The sequence below is a fragment of the Anser anser genome, assembly GCF_964211835.1.
Source record: "Anser anser genome assembly, chromosome: 4".
NCBI lineage: Eukaryota > Metazoa > Chordata > Aves > Anseriformes > Anatidae > Anser > Anser anser.
In genome coordinates, this window is record NC_139724.1 from 49,727,791 (window position 1) to 49,747,985 (window position 20,195).

The following is a 20,195-nucleotide window of genomic DNA, read 5'->3' on the forward strand; positions in this document are numbered from 1 at the left end:
GAGGGCCGGCAGGGCTGCGGCGCACTCACAGGTGTCCCCCCCTCCCCCCCCCCGGGGACAAAATGGCGCCACCCCGCTCAGGCCGGGCGCCGCTTTCGGATGCCTGAACAGTGCGACAGACACTGACCAATGACAGCGCGCGTTACTTGGGAGTCGTCCAGCACTATAATTGCCCCACCAATCAGAAGCGCTGTCTTTCGGTTGCTAGGAGGTGGCGAACGGCGGCTGCTGGCTGAGGTGGGAGCCGGGGGCGCTGGGACTGGCGGCACCCGTCCCGCGGCGGCCGCTGGGCTGGGGGCGGGCTGGGGGGAGCTTGGGGCGTGCCGGGGTGCGGCGGGGGACGCTGCGGGGGCCTTAGTGCGGTGCCGTCCGCTCCGCGGCTGGGCCGGGCCGGGCAGGAGGGCCCCGTGGTACAGGGACGCGAATCTGCGCGGGCAGCGCTGGTAAAGCCTTAGGAGTCGTCTGTTGGGATCCCTGCGTAAGCCGTATTTCCCTGTGCTGTTAAAGCTGGCGGTCAGTTTAAGGCATTGAGGCCCTGGAGCGTGTCCAGAGAAGGGCTGCGAAGCTGGTGAGGGGCCTGGGTCACAAGTCCTGTGAGGAGCGGCTGAGGGAACTGGGGTTGTTCAGTCTGGAGAAGAGGAGGCTCAGGGGAGACCTTGTTGCTCTCTACAACGAGCTGAAAGGAAGGTGTGGGGAGCTGGGGGTCGGCCTCTTCTCACAGGTAACTAGTGATAGGTCCTGAGGGAGTGGCCGCAAGTTGTGCCAGGGGAGGTTCGGATGGGAAGTTACGAGACATTTCTTCTCAGAAATTGGAACGGGTTGCCCAGGGAGGTGGTGGAGTCACCGTCCCTGGGGGTGTTAAGGGAAAGGTTGGGCATGGTGCTTAGGGACATGGTTTAGTGGGTGGTATTGGTGGTAGGGGGTGGTTGGATGAGATGATCTAGGAGGTCTTTCACAGCCTTAATGATTCTATGAATTGCTAAAGTTAATATTTTAGTTCTGCACAGCTTTAAAAATAAAGGTGTAATGAGGAGCAAACTAGGTCTGTAATTAAATCTAAGTGAATTACCATGCTCCTAAGCATGAGACCCATAGTAAACGATTAAAATATTAAGCTTTATGTTCTAGCAGTATAAGGTGCTGTAAAAAACACAGTGAAGCACTGTGTTTTCTGTTAACTGAGAAGTTTGTTGGTTTTTTTTCCCACTTGGTACTGTTTTGTGTATTTATGTCATTTGACTAATATACATCTCTCTCTCTCTCTCTCTCTCTATATATATATATATATATATATAAAAATAGGAGATGACAATGTAGTCTTTGTTAATCTTCCAGGGCTACTGAAGAAATGCAGCTGGGATGACTCTTCAGGAGATGGTGAACCAGGCAGCTAGCCTGTACTCAGATAGAAAAGCAGTTTGGTTTGATCAGTGCAATGATGAACCTCCAACTTTCTACACATATGCAACAGTGGTTAAACTTGCCACGGAGTTAACAGCTTTCCTTCAAAAGCACTGCAGTCACCAAGGAAAATGTGAAATAGGCCTTTACTGCTATCCAGGAATAAACTTACCCTCTTGGATCTTAGGGTAATGGTTTGAATTCTGTATTGTATTTTTAATGGTCAAGTCTATTAAGTAAACTTTCAGTCTGTTTATGTTTTTAATATCAACAAAAATGTAGTAATACCATAAGCAATACCTACTAGTTGGTCTTGCTGCTGCTGAAATGCTTGCTTTTTTTTTCTTTATAGCATTCCTTAACAGTCTAGAGGCACTCTGATTCTTGCAATCTTAAAGGGAAAAGATTGCAGTATTACAGTTTAGTCGTTGAAAAGTCTGTGCCAAAGTTTATTGAATCTTAGGTTCCTTGATCTAAAATGTATGTAATTCTTTTTAATGTACGGTTAAGTATATTTATAGAAATATCAGCAATTACTGACTATCTTTGTACTTGTTTAAAAATGGACTTGATTAACAGAATAAATATACTCAAAAACAAGTATACATTTTTTAACGCATTCTTCTTGTCTTGCTAGCCGAAAATAAAGTCTTGAAAACAAATGTCATGTTTTAAGCTAAATGAGTCTGTAGGTACAGTTCCATTACAGGAATGTTGCAGGAGAAGTTAATTAGCAATGCAGCACTACAGAGACATTGATTATTTAATGGCTAGGAAATAGAAATGTTTATCTCAGCACTCATGTTAATTCAGCAATTTTTATAACTTACCATTACTGATGAATTAGAATGCTTGTATCCTTTTACCTATTATATTTATGATGTAACATAGTATCTTAGCATCCCAAGCATATTTTCTTCAGTTGGTGTATACTGCAGCAGCTTTGCTTGTGAGGTCTATGTTGATATTTCCTGCTGTCACACTGCACCTAAAATACACAGTAGCATCAGAAGATGCATCACAGTTGACTATAAGGATCTCTATCAAGTGGGTGCTGTGATCATGAACCATCCAGAAGTGCTGAGGAGCTTCCTCACTAATAAGGAAACACTTTTTCCCCAGTCCAGCAGTGGAGCAGGTTGCCCAGAGAGGTTGTGCAGGCTCTGTCCTTAAAGACTTTCAAGATCTGACTGGACAAAGTCCTGCACAACGGCCTCAGGGCTGACCCCACTGGAGCAGCAGGTTGTACAGGGCAGCCTGTAGTCCCATCCATCCTGGCTTATCCTGTGTCCTAATGCCCTGAACAGCAACACAGATTTCTTTTGTTATATGCCTGGGAACTGGCAGGGCATTTTAATTACTCAGCGAAGATAGCTGTAAAAAATCAACTGCTGTATGTAATGCAGGGCAGGCTTAAGTGGGTATTGATTCCAGTAGGCAGAACACTGCAGTTTCCAAGCCTTTGTTCAGGATCTTGTCATTATTACAGTGATAAATCACTTGCACAATGAGGAATTTTAGCTAATTGGACACGGGAACCCAGCCTAAGATGAAATGAGAAGATTTAGGGAAACTTCATATTTTAGTTACCGATTTTTTTTTTCCTGTGGAGTTAATAAATTCAAGTGTTAGCCTTTTATCAAATTAAGCCACTAGAGGGAGCGTTTGCAGTAAACAACGGTTGAAGAAACTACAACATAAAGCACTGTGAATGAGAGCAGAATGACACTTACTGTTCCTGTTTATTTCTTAGGGAAAAAAGTTCTGATATGTGCTCAGAATTTTCTTATACTGGACTGTTTACTGAGAATAGGAACTGTATTCAGTGTGCAGACTTTTTTTTTTTTTAATGTTGCAGGTGTATAAATGAATGCTTGTATTTCTGTCCAGAGTCTATAGCTGAAGTTTTGAAATCATGGTGCTGTTATGTCAGTGTTACCCTTGTCATCACCAATCTGCTTGGCCAAGGAAAATTTCAATTTTTTTTTATTTAGCTCTAACATTTTTCCTTGCTGTAAAATGCCAAAAGGCAACACTGATTATAATTTGTTTCATACTTCGTTTCTAATAAAATATTTAAAAGTCAGGTTATAACTAAATTTTCTGACTCTGGGTGCAAATTACAGTTAAAAAAAAATCTTAGTTAAATTCAAATGGATTTTCCTAGAGTTTTCTTCATTTCTCTGTGGGTTTTTATTTATTTATTTAAAATGTTTTTGTCTTGTTAGAATCCTTCAGGTTCCAGCTGCTTACTCTCCTATTGATCCAGATGCACCACCAGTGTTATCTACATACTTCATAAGGAAATGCAATCTTCGATATATTCTTGTTGAGAATGACAAAATAAAGGTAAGTGTTCAGGCTTCTACAGAAGCATTAAAGTGCAATTTAAAAATGTGTAGCTATTCAGATTGTATTCAGTTTCTATAAGCTTGGTTGGGCTTGTTTTGTTTTTTTTCATGACAAGAGGCTTTCATTCAGAAAAGTATATCTTTAAAATTAGCAGTACAAAGTGCTTCTCCCCTGTTCAGAAAAATTCTTTGTCCTCTGTATGTTTTCCCTTTTAATTATTTGCTCAGGTAGGTGTTTATTTCTCATTTATAAAGTCTATGTTTACTCATAGTTAATATACAAACATATATGAGCTTAAAACTGTCTGGTGTAAATCCTCCAAAATAGAGGGGTGAAAAATCACAGGTAATTTGTGAAAAATGTTGTTTCATGTTTCATTACATATGGTAGAACAACAGAGCATCGTGAGTTCTGCTATTTAAAGTGTTTGTTTTATTTTACAGAAATTCCAGATGTCCCACGTTGGTTGGTTTTCTTGCAATTCTTCTGCAGTAGAACATATGGGTTTAACTCTCTTCCAAACAAGCTGGAGCCACACCGATGTAAATTCACAAGCAGACAATGTAAACAGTAAATATGAACCTTTCAAGGCTATGGGTAACTCACAGCCAGGAAATACTGTTTGCCCAGAACAACTCAAAGTAAAAACATCAGGAGGAGGATACATGGATGTTGGCCAGAAATGCTCTTTAGCATACGTCTTGCATACATCAGGAACTACTGGGACCCCCAAAATTGTCCGAGTACCTCATAAATGCATAGTGCCAAATATTCATCATCTTAAGTAAGTGTGGTTTCCAGTTTTTCCTTTAAAAGCTTTTACAAATTTGATATTTAGGGACTCTCTAAGCACTTCAGAGGGTTGTACATTGGGTCTTTGCTAGCACTGTTTCACTTCTTCCTCCTTCCCTTGCATTTCGGATTTCTTTGTGGGTGTTTCTGTTGTTTCAAAATAGTACCACAAAGTTTTGTTTCTCTTGGTGTCATTTTTAATACTTACTTTTTTTAAAATTATTATTATTAAAGTAAGTTTATAATGATTTTTAAAAATTATGTTTTATAATATGTTTTACTAATTTTTTATGGGTGTACTTCAAATAATATGCTGTTGTTGTAAGTATTGTATTGCTGGTTTGCTGCTTAAAAGAAATAGATAACAAAGTTAATTGTTCATTCACAATTATATTTAAATGTTTTTTGTTGTTTTTAAATCCTAATTCCTTTTTAGTCTCCTTGGGTTTCTTTCTGTTCTATTTAATAATTTCTAGAAAATCTATTTATGGGAAATAACAGTTGTGTTTTGTTTTTTTTTTTAAAATGAGCACCCATTAGTTGAAATACGTCTTTCAGCATGCTGTATTGGTGTGTAATGTGGTAGATGAACTTCTAAAAGGACCTCATTAATTTATATTAATAGTTACAGTCTCGATACAGGAGCTTTTGCTGAAATTGTCTGGTCTGAATATTCTGGCAACATGCCTACATATTCAGGGTAGTCTGTAACCCCTTGGCGTTGCTAAAGTGAGGAATCTCTGTAGTGCTGCTCTTCTAGTTTGGAGTTGATTTTTTAACAACATGCATCAGGTTTGTAATTCCTGGCTTTCTTGTTTCAGATCCATATTTGAGGTCACACAGGATGACATGCTATTCCTGGCTTCTCCTCTAACATTTGACCCATCTGTGGTTGAATTGTTCATTGCGCTGACCAGTGGAGCCTCGATTCTAGTAGTCCCAAACACCGTTAAAATGATGCCTTTGGAGCTGTCTGCTGCTCTGTTTCGCCATCACCATGTGACAGTGCTGCAGGTAGGCAACACCTAAGATGACTGCTTTCAGTCTTTCACTTCTCACCTTTCCTAACGTGTGTTACTTTTTCATCAGTCTAACCAGTAACGACAGTAGCGTTCTTCCTGGAGAGAGGAGGTCATGCTATCCTTTTTCTGTAAAATGTTAGCTCTTCGGCAAATTACCGTTTGAAGGGAGCGTCATACAGTTTGCAACACAAAGCAATGGACTGAAGATAAAACCAACATCCATCTTGAGAATCCATTAATTATTCAGAATTAACTAAATTATGGAGTAAGCTGTTAGAAACATGTTAGCACTGTGTAATAGACTTGATCTTGGAGCCTTTCCTCAAACAATTTTTGAATTTTAGTGGTAGTCTCTGTTCTGAAAATACAATTGAAATAGTGCCATTGATAGGATGATAAAACGTTAGTAAATTATTGTCTTTTAACAATAATGAGAGAAATAGAATAATTGATTCCCCAGCAACGCTTCTTGTTTTCAGGCCACCTGCTTATATGAGCCTTCATTTGTTCCTTCTGTGTTGGAATAGGTCATCTCGTTTTTAATAGCTTTAAAATTCATTTTTGGAAAATTTACTTGAAGTTATGAGCATCAAGTGTGGTTGAATAATCCTGGCCTTTTACCTGGCAGTGTAACAAAGTATTTCGTAAAGCTAGGTAAAGCAGAAACTCTGCAGAAGAATGTAAATTGGTGCTGATAGTACTCATGAAAGGCTTCACACAATATACAAAACCTTGCAAAACAGCAGCACAGTCTATACTAACATTTGATGGTTGATGCCATCTACTGTACAGAGATAATGGTTAAATAGATCCACAACATAAATATGGTAGTAGATATAAAGCAAGAAGAGGTACGCATATGGAAAAAAAAAGTAACAGGTATTTCTCTTTCTTTTTTTAACATGAATCATTCAGGCAACACCAACACTTCTCAGAAGGTTTGGAGCTCACATTATTAAGTCAACAGTGTTGTCTGCAGATACTTCACTCCGAGTCTTAGCCCTTGGTGGTGAAACCTTTCCCATACTGAGTCTCTTGAAAAGTTGGAAGCACCAGGAGAACAGAACAAGTATTTTTAATCTATACGGTATCACCGAAGTGTCAAGCTGGGCCACTTGCTACAAGATTCCTGAAGAGGTTTTTAGTGCTGATTTTAGGTAGGAAATTTCATTGTTTTCATGGCTTGGTATGTGAATGCTAAAAATCAGTAGAAATGAAACCCAGGTCTCCTGTTTCCAGGGCTACTTGAGTCCTCATCAGTGTTTATGCCAGTAGAAGTTACACATGTCTTTTACGTAGAAATAGGCAAATCTGACCGTTTCTCATGTTGTTACAACCCCCTCAAGTAAAAGTTGGTGAGTGATTGTTGAACCGTAAAACTTCGGTCTGAAATCCTGCATGCTTGTGGCACTGCTTCACACAGCGTGTCGTGATGGGCTCTGTTTTGGTCATCTCTCTATCTAGACTTCTTCCTCATCCCAGCCTGCCTTCCCACTGGTGGACCTGGACTGGCCTAGTCCAGGGTGCACTGTCTCTGTGTGCTGGTACTGGCTTGGTGTTGCACTTCTGCAGGCAAATAGCTCCTACCCAATTTGTTAGTAACTTCAGTTAGCCCTACTCTTGCTCCTCGTGAAGCTTCTCCAGTGCGATCTTGCATATTCGAACAGAAGAAGCCTAATAGAGCTGTCGGTGGGAGTAGAAAAATGAGGCTCTTTAAGTCTCAATCATAGCCTCTGAACAAAGACACCTTCATAGCTTAGTTCTGTCAAGTTTAGAAAGTTGCTTCTGAGATTTACTTATTTGAAGCGAAAATACTCAGAGACGACTTTCAAATGTAATCAATAGATATGAGTGGTTCTTACTGCTACAGTGCTTTTACCTACAGTTTTAAAACTCCACAAACGAAGTGGAGACTAGTTACTGATTTTTTTCTGATATTGGATAATACACTGTTCAGCAAATGATCCCACTGATGTCACTTGACAAGTACAGATGGCAGAAATTTGTACAAAGTGGCTCACCCAAGGTTTCATGGTCCTTTTGGTTGGACTTCCAGAAGTACTTTCTTTTCATCATTTAGCACTCTGCTATTTTCACTCAGTTAAAGACTTTTTTTGTTCATTGAATTTCATAAAGAGAGTTGCAGGAGTGTCAAGGCCATGAGAGATTCTTTGAGTTAGCTCAGTGTTTTGTTTGCTCTCTGAAATGTCTAATTATTCCCTGGTATGGTGTTACACGTGTGACTTCAGTTAGACACGTCCTATGGAATGGGATGTTTCAGACAAATGGTGTGATATGTTAACCTGGTGCTTTAACAACTGAAGACTGAAAATGGTGGATGGTCATGAACTGTTGACAAATTCTCCTGGAAAACTCCTACAGCATAAGCAAGGACTCTTCTAGATGTGGCCTGTTATTAGGTACCTGTTCTGCAGAAAATGTGAGATCTTTTACAGCACTGAAATTTTCTGATTCTAATGTTTCATTGTGGTTTCTCTGAGTTCAAACATTGTCTTCTTGTCAGTGAAGCTGTTTTTTCTACTCAAAGTTTATGTGCTCCCGAGATAATCTGTTGTTTTTCAGTTCAAACTAAGGTGCAGTTGGAATGCTGAAAATTTTTATAGTCTGTGACTATTGTCTCTCGCTCTTCACATCGCAGCCTGTTCCCTCTAAGTGTCACTGCACAGGGAATTACAGTTCCTTTGCAGTAAACAAGTAAGCAGCCCAGGATCAAAAACAGGACAGATGGTTTTATGTCTTCTTCACTCTTAGTATTGGTAGGACAATTGGAGTGCAGTGGTCTGTTATTCTTGCTATCTAAATGATAAAAACTGGCACAGTTTCTAGAGAATACTAGAATATCAAAAAATCAGCAGAAAAGTTAGTGCGTTATTGGTCTGTCTCCCCTCTGTTTTTTAGATATGTTTGGCAAAATTAAACATCTAATCTCAAGTCTCTTAAAAATAATGTCAAAATGAGTTGTTGTTTTTTTCTTTTAATTTTGCTGTTTTATAATATACGTAGTAATCTTGTTTTGTTTGTTTGTAGCTGCTATATTTTACTTTTTTATTTATTTATTTATTTCTGTTGGGACTTTTCCATGGTGTGGGGTAAACATGCTGAATATCAGGGATGCTTCCTCTTGTCTATTTGCCAAGTCATTGTATTTTGAAAAAAACAAACATTTTTTTTGGCAAAAAATACAAAATTTGAGTGCATTTTGGCTAACACAGGATAAAGCATTCATTGACTGATCAGAAAAAAGAAGAGGTTTCAACAGCCTAAATAGCAGGGATTGAGCAAGAGTATTAGGTTCAAATATGAGACTTTAAGATCAGAGCTGAGCTGATACACATGCCTAACTTGATATATTACCAAAATTATTTCAAGTTACTTTTTTTTAATTTACTGAAAAAATATATTATTCTTTACTTTCACTCAGAAGTAGTGTCTGTATTCAGTGAATGAGGTTTTGCAAAGCGCTTGCAAAAGAGAAAGGAATGAGTTGGTCTGCAGCTCAGTGGAAGAATTCTGTAATAAGATACATGATATTGAAATTACTGTTCCTTTTATTGCAGGTTTTTCTGGAAGAGTCACCTGTATTCATTGACACAATATCAGTAACCCACAAGAATAAAAGCTCAAACTAGGGTAGGGAAAGAAAGTGTTTGTATGTGTTTAAAATGGTTGAACTTGATAGAGGTTCAACCTGGGGGACTTAAAAGCTGGCAGAAACTCAGGGGACTCTCAGGGGATTTCATGATCCATTAAGCCTTATTTTCTATCATTGTCTGGGTGTTTTTTTTTGTATCTGATAATGAAACCCATGCACATTGACAAAGTTTTTAATTTTGAACAAATAGAGCAGTTTTTTAAGAAGAAATATTTGTAGAAAGAAGCCCCAGCTATCTACTCTTGCCCTGATACTGATCTTTTAAAAGGCTGTATGTTAAATAATGCCTGTAATCGTTTTGTGTTCAGAAGGAAAAGATTTTTACTGCTTCTCTCTTCAATATCTTTAGAACTGATTTCTCTGTACCTTTGGGATCACCGCTCCTTGGAACAACAGTTGAGGTCAGAGACGACAACGGTTCCGCAGTTCTAGAAGGCGAGGGACAAGTATTTATAGGTTATATTTTTTGTTCTTCTAAGATACTTTTCCTAACTGGGTTTTAGTAATATGTTGATTTTTTTTTACTTGGTGACTACCTATAATAAACAGATCAATGTAACATTGTAAATTCCCATTGGGCTGGGAACCTTGATGGCATTTTAGGTTGTTGGAATGATGGACAGGAAATTATCACCATTCTATCTGCATGCTGCTTTCATTATACTGATTATCTTTTTTTTCCTGCTTGCAATTTTGATGCTCAGCTGTAATAATTTACATGTTGTAACTGAATTAACTGTATGGGCCAATTGATACAGTGTAGAAGTTTAGACATTGACAATAAACGTTTACTCTTTATAATGCTTGCTAGCATTTAGGAGAATTTAATAAAACACTCAGTATTTTCATAATAATCTCATTTACAGTTAGCCATTTAATAATGACCACAGTCTTGTCTTGTGTAGGTGGTGAGGAACGAATCTGCTTTCTTGATGATGAGATAACTGTACCTCCGGGCACAATGAGAGAAACAGGGGATTTTGTAAGAGTGCAGAATGCACAGATGGTCTTCTTGGGTCGGAAAGACAATCAGATTAAACGTCATGGCAAACGTTTTAATATTGAATGTTTGCAGCAGGTAATGTAACATCTAATGTTATGCAGAGTGGCCGAGGGAGCTGAGGTTGTTTAGCCTGGAGAAAAGGCTTGGGAGAGACCTTACTGCTCTCTCCAATTACCTTAAAGGAGGCTATAGTGAGGTGGGGATCTGGCTCTTCTCCTGAGCACTAAGTGATAAGAGGAAATGGCCTTAAGTTGCACCAGGGGAGATTTAGACTGGATATTAGGAAAAAGTTCTTCACTGAAAGGGTTGTGAAGTATTGGAACAGGCTGCCTGGGGAAGTGCTTGAGTCACCATCCCTGGAGGTCTTCAAAAAACGTGTAGATGTAGAGCTTAGCCACATGGTTCAATGGTGGGCTTGGCAGTGCTAGGTTAAAGGTTGGACTGGATGATCTTAGAGGTCTTTTCCAACCTAAATGGTTCTGTGGTTCTATGATTCTAATGAGTGTGCCAGTACAGAAGAGCAGGGATAATGCTCGTGCATCATTACCACCAGAAATCTGTATGTACTCATTTTCAGATGATTTTTAGAAGCTTTGAAGAAATTAGGAGGATGTATTATCAAAAATCTAGTCATGTAATATAGGTACCTAGAAGGGAGGAGTTCGGTTTTGCGTTCTTAGAAATCTATTTTATTGTATGTTTTATTCCAACAGAATTGAAAACTGTTTATGCAGATGAAAATTTTCAAATGGTGCACTGCAGTGCTTGCATGGTCTTTTGATAAACTGCATTTCAAAACATAAATAATGTTTTTTAATTATAGGCTGCTGAAGATCTTTGTCAGGTAGAAGCTTGTGCAGTGACCTGGTATCAGCAGGAAAAACTTATCCTATTTGTTGTGCCCAGTGGTGATTTAGAAGAGAGAGAAACTCTTCAAGAACTTCAAAAATGTCTGCCAGCTCACGCAATTCCTGATGAGCTTGTGCGGATTAAATCTTTGCCTTTAACATCACATGGTAGGTGAAACTATAAGTACCCTTGCCACTTACTTTAATGGTCTCCATTCTTTTTTTTTTTAATTGACCCAAATCTCATCATGCTTTTGAAACACACAGATCAGATAACTAACACCTACTAGGAAATCTTGACCATGTATTATGTGTGCTTGATAATGTTTCATTCAAGATTCAAAATGTAGCAGTAAAATCAATTTAGTACTAAAACTGCACTTTTTTTTTCTCTGTCACTTCTGTTGCAGTCTGTGACAGAACCCTGACTTCTCTCAGGGAAAGATCAGGCACTGAAAGTGGGATTATGCGGGAGGCTAGAGTAAGTTTTCAAAAACCTTATTGGGTTCTGTTGAGTGTAGCTGATTGACTGGAATAAAAAAAAAAAAAAGTGCAGTTGAGTGGAAGCCTGTAAAAGAGTAAGATAACTATTTGGGGAGAGCAAGCTTTGGAAGTGTAAATGCTGAAAAGCAATGAAAAAAATCATACTTTATTTTCTACAAAGGCAAAGTTGATATATCTGAACTGAACAAGATTTACCACAACCATCTAAACTCCAGAAGGCGTGACAGTAAGCTGAATGGCGCAGAGGAATTGTGGGAAAGATTGCAGTATTTATGGAAGGTAGTATTTTGAGCTGCCTTTTTATCTTTGCAAGTGGATCATTATACATGTGTCAGGAATTAAACAGTTTTAAGAAGTATGACTAATGCAGCCAGAACATTCTTGCTGCCTATACATTCAAGTATTACAGCTCTTTCTGTTCAGTTAATACTTAAATATAGTTGCTCTGTAATGGCCAGGAAGGACTCAGTTATGTTTCTGTATCAGATAAAGCTGCAGACTGTGAAGGTATAAGCAATTAGTATAGGAAGGATGTAATCTGTCAGTAGCTTTTTGAATACTGCTTCACTTGCCAAGTAAGGTATCCCTAAGGGAAACAAGGAACTGGGACGTGGAAATTTTGTACAAAATAGCTACTGTGTTAGTAGAGTTTCTTATTTCTAAAGGTAATTACAAATTGAAGAGTCTTTTTTAAATAGGTGGCACAGTTGCGTAATTATCTCTTGGACAGTCTCACTGTATTGTTTCTAAACTTCTGTGGTAAAGGCTTGTTTTTCAAAGTACTCAAATGTGATGCCCAACAGTATTAGATTTTTTTGAAAGGTATACTTCTAAGTTTCACCTGAAAGTGGGATTTGCTGAATACATACATGCAGAAGGAAGCTGGTGATGCAGTTTGCAGTGCCTTTGCTGATACTTAACTGTGTTGGTGGCTATAGAAATGATAACCAAGGGGATGGGACGTGCCCTAGATCTAGTCTGAACAGTAGAATGCAGCCTCCAAAACCGGAGGGTTTGGGATTTCATAACTATACTTAAGAAGCAGGGAGTGCAGTGACAGGAGACATGCAGTAATTGCTCTTTGTTGTAATAACAATGCTGAATCCGTAATCCTTTATGAATTGGAAGGGGTTATAGCTTCAACAGTAGGTAGATAAATAGGTTACTTAAATCATTCAAAAGCAAAAGATACTGTTTTATATAAATCTTACTAAAAACCAATTTTATCTAAAGGCATCTATATTTTATCTGAGAAATAGTGTAGGTGTCATTAGTAAATGGTATCGAGATTGAAAACGGCCAACAAAAATACAGCACTTTCTGCTTCCGTTCCTTAGACTGCAGAATTGGAAATGAACAAAAAAATGTGTAGTACTGAACTAGTAGCTCCCTGTTCCCACGTTCCTCCCCAGCTCGTGTTCTGTCAGTATCTCTGCAAAGTTTCAGAGGGAACTGACTTTCCTCAGTTCCTGTTAATTTTTAGTGGGACTTCTGGGTATTTATTAGGATATTACCTGACTTAAGTTTTTCTGTGTGATGTGGTGGAAGACTGATGAACTGTTACTTCTTTCCTTCTTTTCTCTAGTCTGTTCTGGGTTTCCTAGGTGATTCCAGTGGAATTTCTAGAGACGCAGTATTTCTTCACAGTGGTGGAGACTCCTTAAAGGCTCTTCAATTTTATGATGAAATTGAGATGCTAGTAGGCAGAGCTGTGCCTGGACTCCTGGAAGTTATTCTCAGCCGCACGATCGAACAGGTTTATACACATATTCTTAAAACCGTGTTTCCGGATGAAGACCAACTAATAAATAATGACAATGCTTTGAAAAGAAAACTAAGTGGGAACAATGGAGAGGAAATCCATGGAAAATATGGTAAACTGAAATCTGAAAGAAATCTTGAGGTTGTTCCAGGATTAATTTCATTTCTTGCGCTGAGCAGAGGAAATCATTTTCTTTCTATGAATTTCACCAAGTCTTTAATGCAACCCCATAATACAGCACAGGTCAGAGTGGAACCACTACAACAACCATCCCTTCTGCATTTAGCAACTCCAAATATAATGAAAAGCCATGTGCAAGGGCATGAAATGGAGAAAAACAGAATTTTAACAGTTACCAACAATGCAAATAAAACTGACTGGAGCTCTGTACAGCAACTCCAAGCAGAATGTAGTCACGTAACAACAGCAGAGTTGACATTATGCATAAGATGGAAGTCAAACACAAGAAAATGTGTTGATGCATCGCCGTTGGTTATAATACCTTTTAAAGATGAAATATCTGCATCTGTATATGTTGGCTCTCACTCTCACACAATGCAGGCCATTGATCTAGATTTGGGAGAAATAAAGTGGGAGAAGACCCTTGGAGATCGTATTGAATCTTCTGCCTGCATATCTAGGTGTGGGAATTTCGTCATCGTCGGTATGTCTTTTGGTTTAGCCTTCATTTCAGAGTCATTTTTCTGCTAAATATGAAATGAGTAACGTAGAACCTTATTTCTTACCTCGGAATGACTTCCATCTATACTTACCCATAAACTTACGTGTCTGCTTCAGGACTAGTTTATTGTAAAACAGAATGGGAAGAAGGAATAAGTAATTCAAGTTTCATGATAACCTGTGATGGAGATTACTTAACATACTGTTCAGTTGTGGGTGGTGATATGTGAATTTATTAGAAAGGCCTTGTTAAGGAATAAGCAGTAGGTACAGTTTCTTTTCAGTTACACTCTGTTTAAAAAAAAGTATAGAAAGGTGATACAGTCTTAAAATGTCTTTGAATATTAATAGACACAGAGGTCACCATGTGGTGCCTCAGATAATTAAACTGTGAAAAATTATCTCCTTCGACTATATATTTGTAAATATAAGTGACATGAAAATGTTTGGATAGCTTTTTGTTTTTAAACATGAGTTTGGGAAAGGAAGATTTTAATCCATCATTGTGTGTGAATTTTAAGGACTGTTGGCTGTTGATGTGTAGCACTGACTTGATATAAAACTTTTTCTGTTAGGACCAGTGTGCTCTATTTTTTATCAGATCTGTTGCCAACAGAGTTACCGTTATTTGTCTTAGTGTTATCTTTTTTTCTAGAGTGCATAGATCACTGGTGAGCACAGATGTCCAGATGATGAGTTTTTTATGCCAAGCTGATGTTGCCATTTTTTTGCAACTATTTTGATTGCTGTTTACTCTGACAACAAAGTTGAATGTTTTCTTAAGACCAAAAGTTTCTATAACTACAGTTTTCATTAGAAAACATACAAACTTTATTCTTTCAGCATCTTTGTTTTCATAAAGGAAAATTAGAGAGAGAGGTCATTAAAAAAATTTTCTCCCTTTTCCGCAACTCTACTTGTCTTCTAATATTATTATTGTAAAGTTTGGTAGAAAGGCAATGAAATAATTATATTCTAAATGTCACCTGGAAAGAACACACAGAATGATCAACTTTGAGTGTATAATTATCACCAAAGACTTGGGGCTAAAAGAGGAGGAACAGCTTTGGAAAAAATTTTGAAACTCTTATCTCCTAAGTCATCTTATTTCTTTCCAGCAATGGTGCAGCTAAAAGCGTAAATGACAGCATAAATACAAATATTTATTATACTTTTTTTTCATGGTTGTGTTTTGTTTGATACAGGCTGTTATGACGGCTTAGTGTACGTGCTCCAAAGCAGTGATGGAGAAACCCACTGGACTTTTGTCACAGAAGATACCGTGAAAAGCTCTGCAGTTGTAGATCCTTCCAGCGGGCTAGTCTACATAGGATCTCATGACCAACATCTGTATGCTTTGGATATTTATGTAAGTACACTGGCTGACCTTTCTGTATAGAAGAGCCAATATCCAAATTAGACCCTATCTGTAGTACACCAAATGAATACTCCACTAGTGTTTGTTTTCTCACCACTCCACCCTAAAACTTTAGAGCAAGTTTTGCCTGCTTGAAGAGTGGGCTTAGGATTATGTGGTAGTAATAGATTGAGTGGTGTTCTCCTGCTCCTGGTCCTGGGTGAAACCACATCTTGAGCTTCTCAGTTACTGAATGCTCTGAGGGTGTTTCAGAATAGGGTGCCCAGCTAGAAATAACGCTGTGGCTTAGTCGTGGAAAGCGAGTCTTACATTTCAAAAGAGCAGATTGGAGGAGAAGGAAAACAAGGGGGGGAGATACTACTGGTTGGTTAGCATGTTTTCTCGTATTTACTAGAAAAGAAAGTGGCCAATGACATGAGTTGCTACAACAGCATGTGAATTATATCTTAAATTTCATAACTAGTAAGTAAACAAACTGTTTAATAAGCTTTGGCTTTAGAAGGTCTTTGTAAACATTCTGAGCTTGATCTCCAACTGTAATTTTTTTTCTTGTGCTTACAGAAAAAGGTGTGTATATGGAAATTGCATTGTGAAGGCGGAGCTGTGTTTTCCTCTCCTTGTCTAAGTTCTTTTCCACATCATGTTTATGTTGCTACACTAGGAGGACTCTTACTGGCTGTAAACCCGGTATGTATATTTGCCTGCTTGTCTTTGATCCCAATCTCAAATTTAGGTTAAACCAAAACGCATTTCTGATGTTAAGAGCACTTTTCTGATGAAGGAAATCACATGATCTTATGTTACTATGAAATTTTTTCCACATGAGAGCCTTATTATTTTACACAAGGTCACTATAACAATTCCTGTATTGCAGAAAAGGATCTAGTAACAAAAGGAGTTGAAGTGACTTGCTTGAATTTGCATGTTAACTGTAGGCCGAAGTTGGAATCAGTGTCTTCTGATCCCACACGCTACATTATTAGTTAAACCAGTGTTTGTGGTGTTCAGCTCTCACAACCCCACATCGGTCCTGGCTATCCTTACCTCCCCCTGCTGCAGATTTCCTCAGTAGTACCTAAGTGGTCCCTCTGTCTGCCTCTAGTGTTACAAGACAAGTCTGTGGTTTTGCAGCTCTAGTGGGCTGTAGATAAGAAAATATTTTTTTTCCTAATTCTGAGTAAGAGGTAGTTGAGAACCCCAGCTGTAACTCCAAGTGATTATTTATAACAATAGGAGCTCATTGTGACAATCATGGATTGTGGGTTGCAGCATTTCCTACAGTATTTATAGTTTATAATAATGCAAGTCATAATTCATACAGCTTATTTTCAAGATATTCTCACCTTTACTGACACTTTTCACATACTGAGGAGCTGGGAATGGAACTAAAAAATGAATCTGTCATTCTTGAAACTGCTACTACTACTACTTCGTTATTAATATTACTGTTTTGCCTAGGGGAAGGAAGAGAAAGGTGGAATAGGGGGCAATGAGTATCCCAGGGAATGCGCTAAACATTTTGTTTGAATAGTATTTGAAGAGGAGGTTTGCTTCTGGTGTGCATTCTGGTTGGAAGAGGCCTTTTTTCTTTCTTTCTTAAGGGCTGGGTCAAGCTGTGAAGGAAGGGTCATTTTGTGCAGCTGCTTACAGTTGTGTTGTTAAGCATCAGATACTGCACACTGCCATTTACAGGTGACGGGGAATAAGATTTGGAAAAGCTTCCTGGGAAAACCACTTTTCTCCTCTCCTCACTGCAATGAGAAGTGTGTTTGTATTGGGTGCGTGGATGGAAACTTGTATTGTTACACTCATTCTGGAGAAAAGGTAAAAGCTGCTACTGTTGGCCTTTTTGTGTTTTTTTAATGTTCATCACAAAACACTGCATGAGATGCTTTATTAATGCTATTTTGTGAGGTTTAATGATTACCACATACCTTTTTGTGAACCAAATACAAGAATGTATTTATTTTTATAGAGAGGAGAAAGCAGAAAATCAGTAGTATGTATTTCTACAGTAGTAGTATTTCTGTGTCATGGCTGAGACAGAAATAACCCCCTGACTCCCGAGGTGCTTGATGGAGTAACAGAAATTCTAGTTGAGCTTGCACCCAGAGCAAATGGTAGTGCCAGGGCAGTGTCAACAAATAAAATGGTCTGCTTTTGGTTTTGAAGTTTTTCAGGAATGTTTAAAGCATTTCTTTACAGCTGGTGGCTGTTCAGAAGTAAAGGTTTCTTAGAATGTTTGTTTGTTTATCAAACAATTCTGGCATCGCGGCAGAGATGCTGCAAATCATAATTCTGGCAAGATATATCAGTCTTCACATTCAATTAAATGAGAATATTTTTTAGTTCCTCCATGACGAGTATGGGTTGGTACCATACTGTGGTTAGGGCGTGGTAACAGAATTCATAAAGTTCATCACTAATTTGGTTATGATGGGCCTAGAATATTCTTTTCCCAAGTTGGCCATTTTCTGTGTGCCTCACGGAAGGTAGCAACTCTTGCATATCTGTTTTATGAGTCTTTTATCACTTACTGTGTGTAAAGCTTAACTTGTAATGTGACAAGTATTTACCAGCCCTCACCAAAACCTCGTATGCTCTTGAAATAACATGCTCTCCTGTCAACAACTAGTTACTAAAAAAATCAGAATTGCTGTCATACTGAAAATGTGACCGACCTGTGCTGATGGTGGTTATGTTATTTCTGTAGGTTTGGCAGTTTCCCACTAATGGACCGGTGTTTTCATCTCCATGCATCTCAACTTCAACTAAGCAAGAAATATTTTTTGGCTCCCATGATCGCTTTATCTACTGTTGTAATACGGAGGGTAATTTACTGTGGAAATTTGAAGGTACTTCAAGCGTTTATGGAACACCATTTGTTTTCCAAAGCGATGACTTAAAGAACAAAATCCTTTTGGCAGCAGTATCTACAGATGGCACAGTGTGGATCCTGAATGCCAAGAGCGGAACAGCAGAAGGAGTAGCTAAGCTTCCAGGAGAAGTTTTCTCTTCCCCTGTAGTATGGGGAAGAAAGCTTGTTGTTGGCTGTAGAAATGATTATGTTTATTGCCTAGATTTGTGTATAATGGGAGAAAAAGAACAACAAGGATGTTAGGCCGCTACCTTTGTGTTGTTTACATGTGTACATTAAGAACTCACAGGTGCTGTCTACCTGTCCTGGTTCCAGTTAGGACAGAGTTAAGTAGCTCATAGTAGCTGGTAGGGTGCTATGTTTTGGATTAGGATGAGAAGAGCGCTGATAACATGCTGATGTTTTAATTGTTGCAGAGCAGTGTTTACACCAGGCCAAGGACTTTTCGGCTTCTTGCTCTGTCCTGCCAGCGAGCAGGCTGGGGGTGCAGCAGGAGCTGGGAGGGGACAGACCCAGGACAGCTGACCCAAACTGGCCAAAGGGGTATTCCATACCATCTGACGTCATGCTAAACAATATATAGGGGTGGCTGGCCGGGGTGGGGGGGCCGGCTGCTCGGGAATAGGCTGGGCATCGGTCAGCGGGTGGTGAGCAATTGCATTGTGCATCACTTGTTTTCTTACACATTATTATTGTTAATACTATTACCATTATCACTATTATTATTATTATTGTTATTATTATTTTCCTGTCTTAATAAACTGTCTTTATCTCAACTCACAGGCTTCACTTTCCCGTTTCTCTCCCCCATCCCAGAGAGGGAGGGGGGAGGGTGAGCGAACGGCTGTGTGGTGTTTAGCTGCCAGCCGGGTTAAACCACAACACTACCTCTCCGCCTGTTTTGCTGAAGACAAGAGATGCTCTTTGCAGACTTCTCAGGTAGCATTTTGCACCACGACAACAGCCAGAGCAGGTAAGTGATGCTCGTTGACTTGCTGTACTGACTGAAGGCTGGCTGCTCAGCACCTAGCCCAAAGTTTCACTGTCCCTCCCTCACTTCCCAGCTCAGGTTCATGAACGAAATGGTTTCAAATGGTTTGGATATGAGTGTTGTGCTTTTTACAGGTATAGTAAGAAATTAATAGGTAGTAGTTTGGCTTCAAGCACTTAGACAATTGGGAGAAACTGGGGTAAGGTGCAGTACTGTGCAACTTGAATTAACCCGCTTGTCTCAGTGAGGGAGGAGCATGTTCTTTCCTAGGATCCAGACTAACTTCTCCCCTGGGTGCCTTTCAGCCCAGCCTGTGCCTAGCTCTTCCATGTGTCAGGCTGCTGTTTGTCTGGTTTGAATGGGTTTCTATTCCGTGGCAAGGTAATGAAAGTCCTTTGCTGATTCTAACTTTTAAGATGATTTCTGAGGACATATCCTGCATTCCATGGACTTGGGAGTAATGACTTTTTGTTATAGTTTGTATAAACTACATAATTAATCTTTTGCAAGCCTGAGCCCTCCATGGCTTCAGTTCAGCCAGGCATATACTTTTAAACTCCATTAAAGTCAGCACGAGTTACTTCCTCTATTCTGAAGTTGAAAGGTACTTTGCTGTGTGTATTTATTATGTTGCAATGCCAAGTTACTGTATGAGTTCCAAGGTGAAGGGTATAGTGTTCAAGTCAATGCTTGCCAAATCATTTTTGAAGAAATTTGAATTAATGCTCTTTACACTGTATTTACAGAGAACTATTAATAAAGGATTGTGTAGATTTTTGTGGTTGTCCTTAACCCCTTAAAAAGAATTAGTGCCAGTAATGCAGATTGAGTATTTACAGACAAAAGTACACTTAAACTCTGAGTGTCTTCCTGATTACGAGTCATCTAAAAGAACTCTTGTGGAAGCTAT

At 39.0% G+C, this 20,195-nt stretch overlaps 1 protein-coding gene across 3 annotated transcripts; it reads left to right on the forward strand.

Moving 5' to 3' along the window:
• The first annotated feature begins 311 nt into the window (after positions 1-311).
• Positions 312-20,062, forward strand: AASDH (aminoadipate-semialdehyde dehydrogenase). 3 transcript variants are annotated; one of them, XM_083836168.1, is made up of 16 exons: positions 312-568; positions 1,336-1,589; positions 3,630-3,750; positions 4,197-4,537; positions 5,367-5,559; positions 6,483-6,724; positions 9,590-9,696; positions 10,146-10,318; positions 11,067-11,259; positions 11,756-11,874; positions 13,181-14,021; positions 15,244-15,407; positions 15,978-16,103; positions 17,109-17,240; positions 18,130-18,271; positions 19,078-20,062. In XM_083836168.1, exons 2-16 carry the CDS (start codon positions 1,360-1,362, stop codon positions 19,128-19,130), a joined length of 3,177 nt encoding a protein of 1,058 aa, XP_083692294.1. In that variant the 5' UTR covers positions 312-568; positions 1,336-1,359; the 3' UTR covers positions 19,131-20,062. The 3 variants fall into 3 exon arrangements, 2 of the variants coding, with proteins under 2 accessions (XP_083692294.1, XP_083692295.1); XR_014584417.1 differs by having other exon boundaries at positions 313-568; positions 18,130-18,941; XM_083836169.1 differs by lacking the exons at positions 18,130-18,271; positions 19,078-20,062 and having other exon boundaries at positions 17,018-17,156.
• The last annotated feature ends 133 nt before the right edge of the window (positions 20,063-20,195 follow it).

What these genes read in the sequence shown, in the direction of transcription:
- AASDH (XM_083836168.1), top strand. Translation starts at nt 1,360, where the DNA reads ATGACTCTTCAGGAGATGGTGAACCAGGCAGCTAGCCTGTACTCAGAT. An exon ending in TTTGCCTTTAACATCACATG is followed by an intron (nt 11,260 to 11,755) that starts GTAGGTGAAACT and finishes TTTTCTACAAAG; the next exon opens with GCAAAGTTGATATATCTGAA. An exon ending in GATTGCAGTATTTATGGAAG is followed by an intron (nt 11,875 to 13,180) that starts GTAGTATTTTGA and finishes TCTTTTCTCTAG; the next exon opens with TCTGTTCTGGGTTTCCTAGG.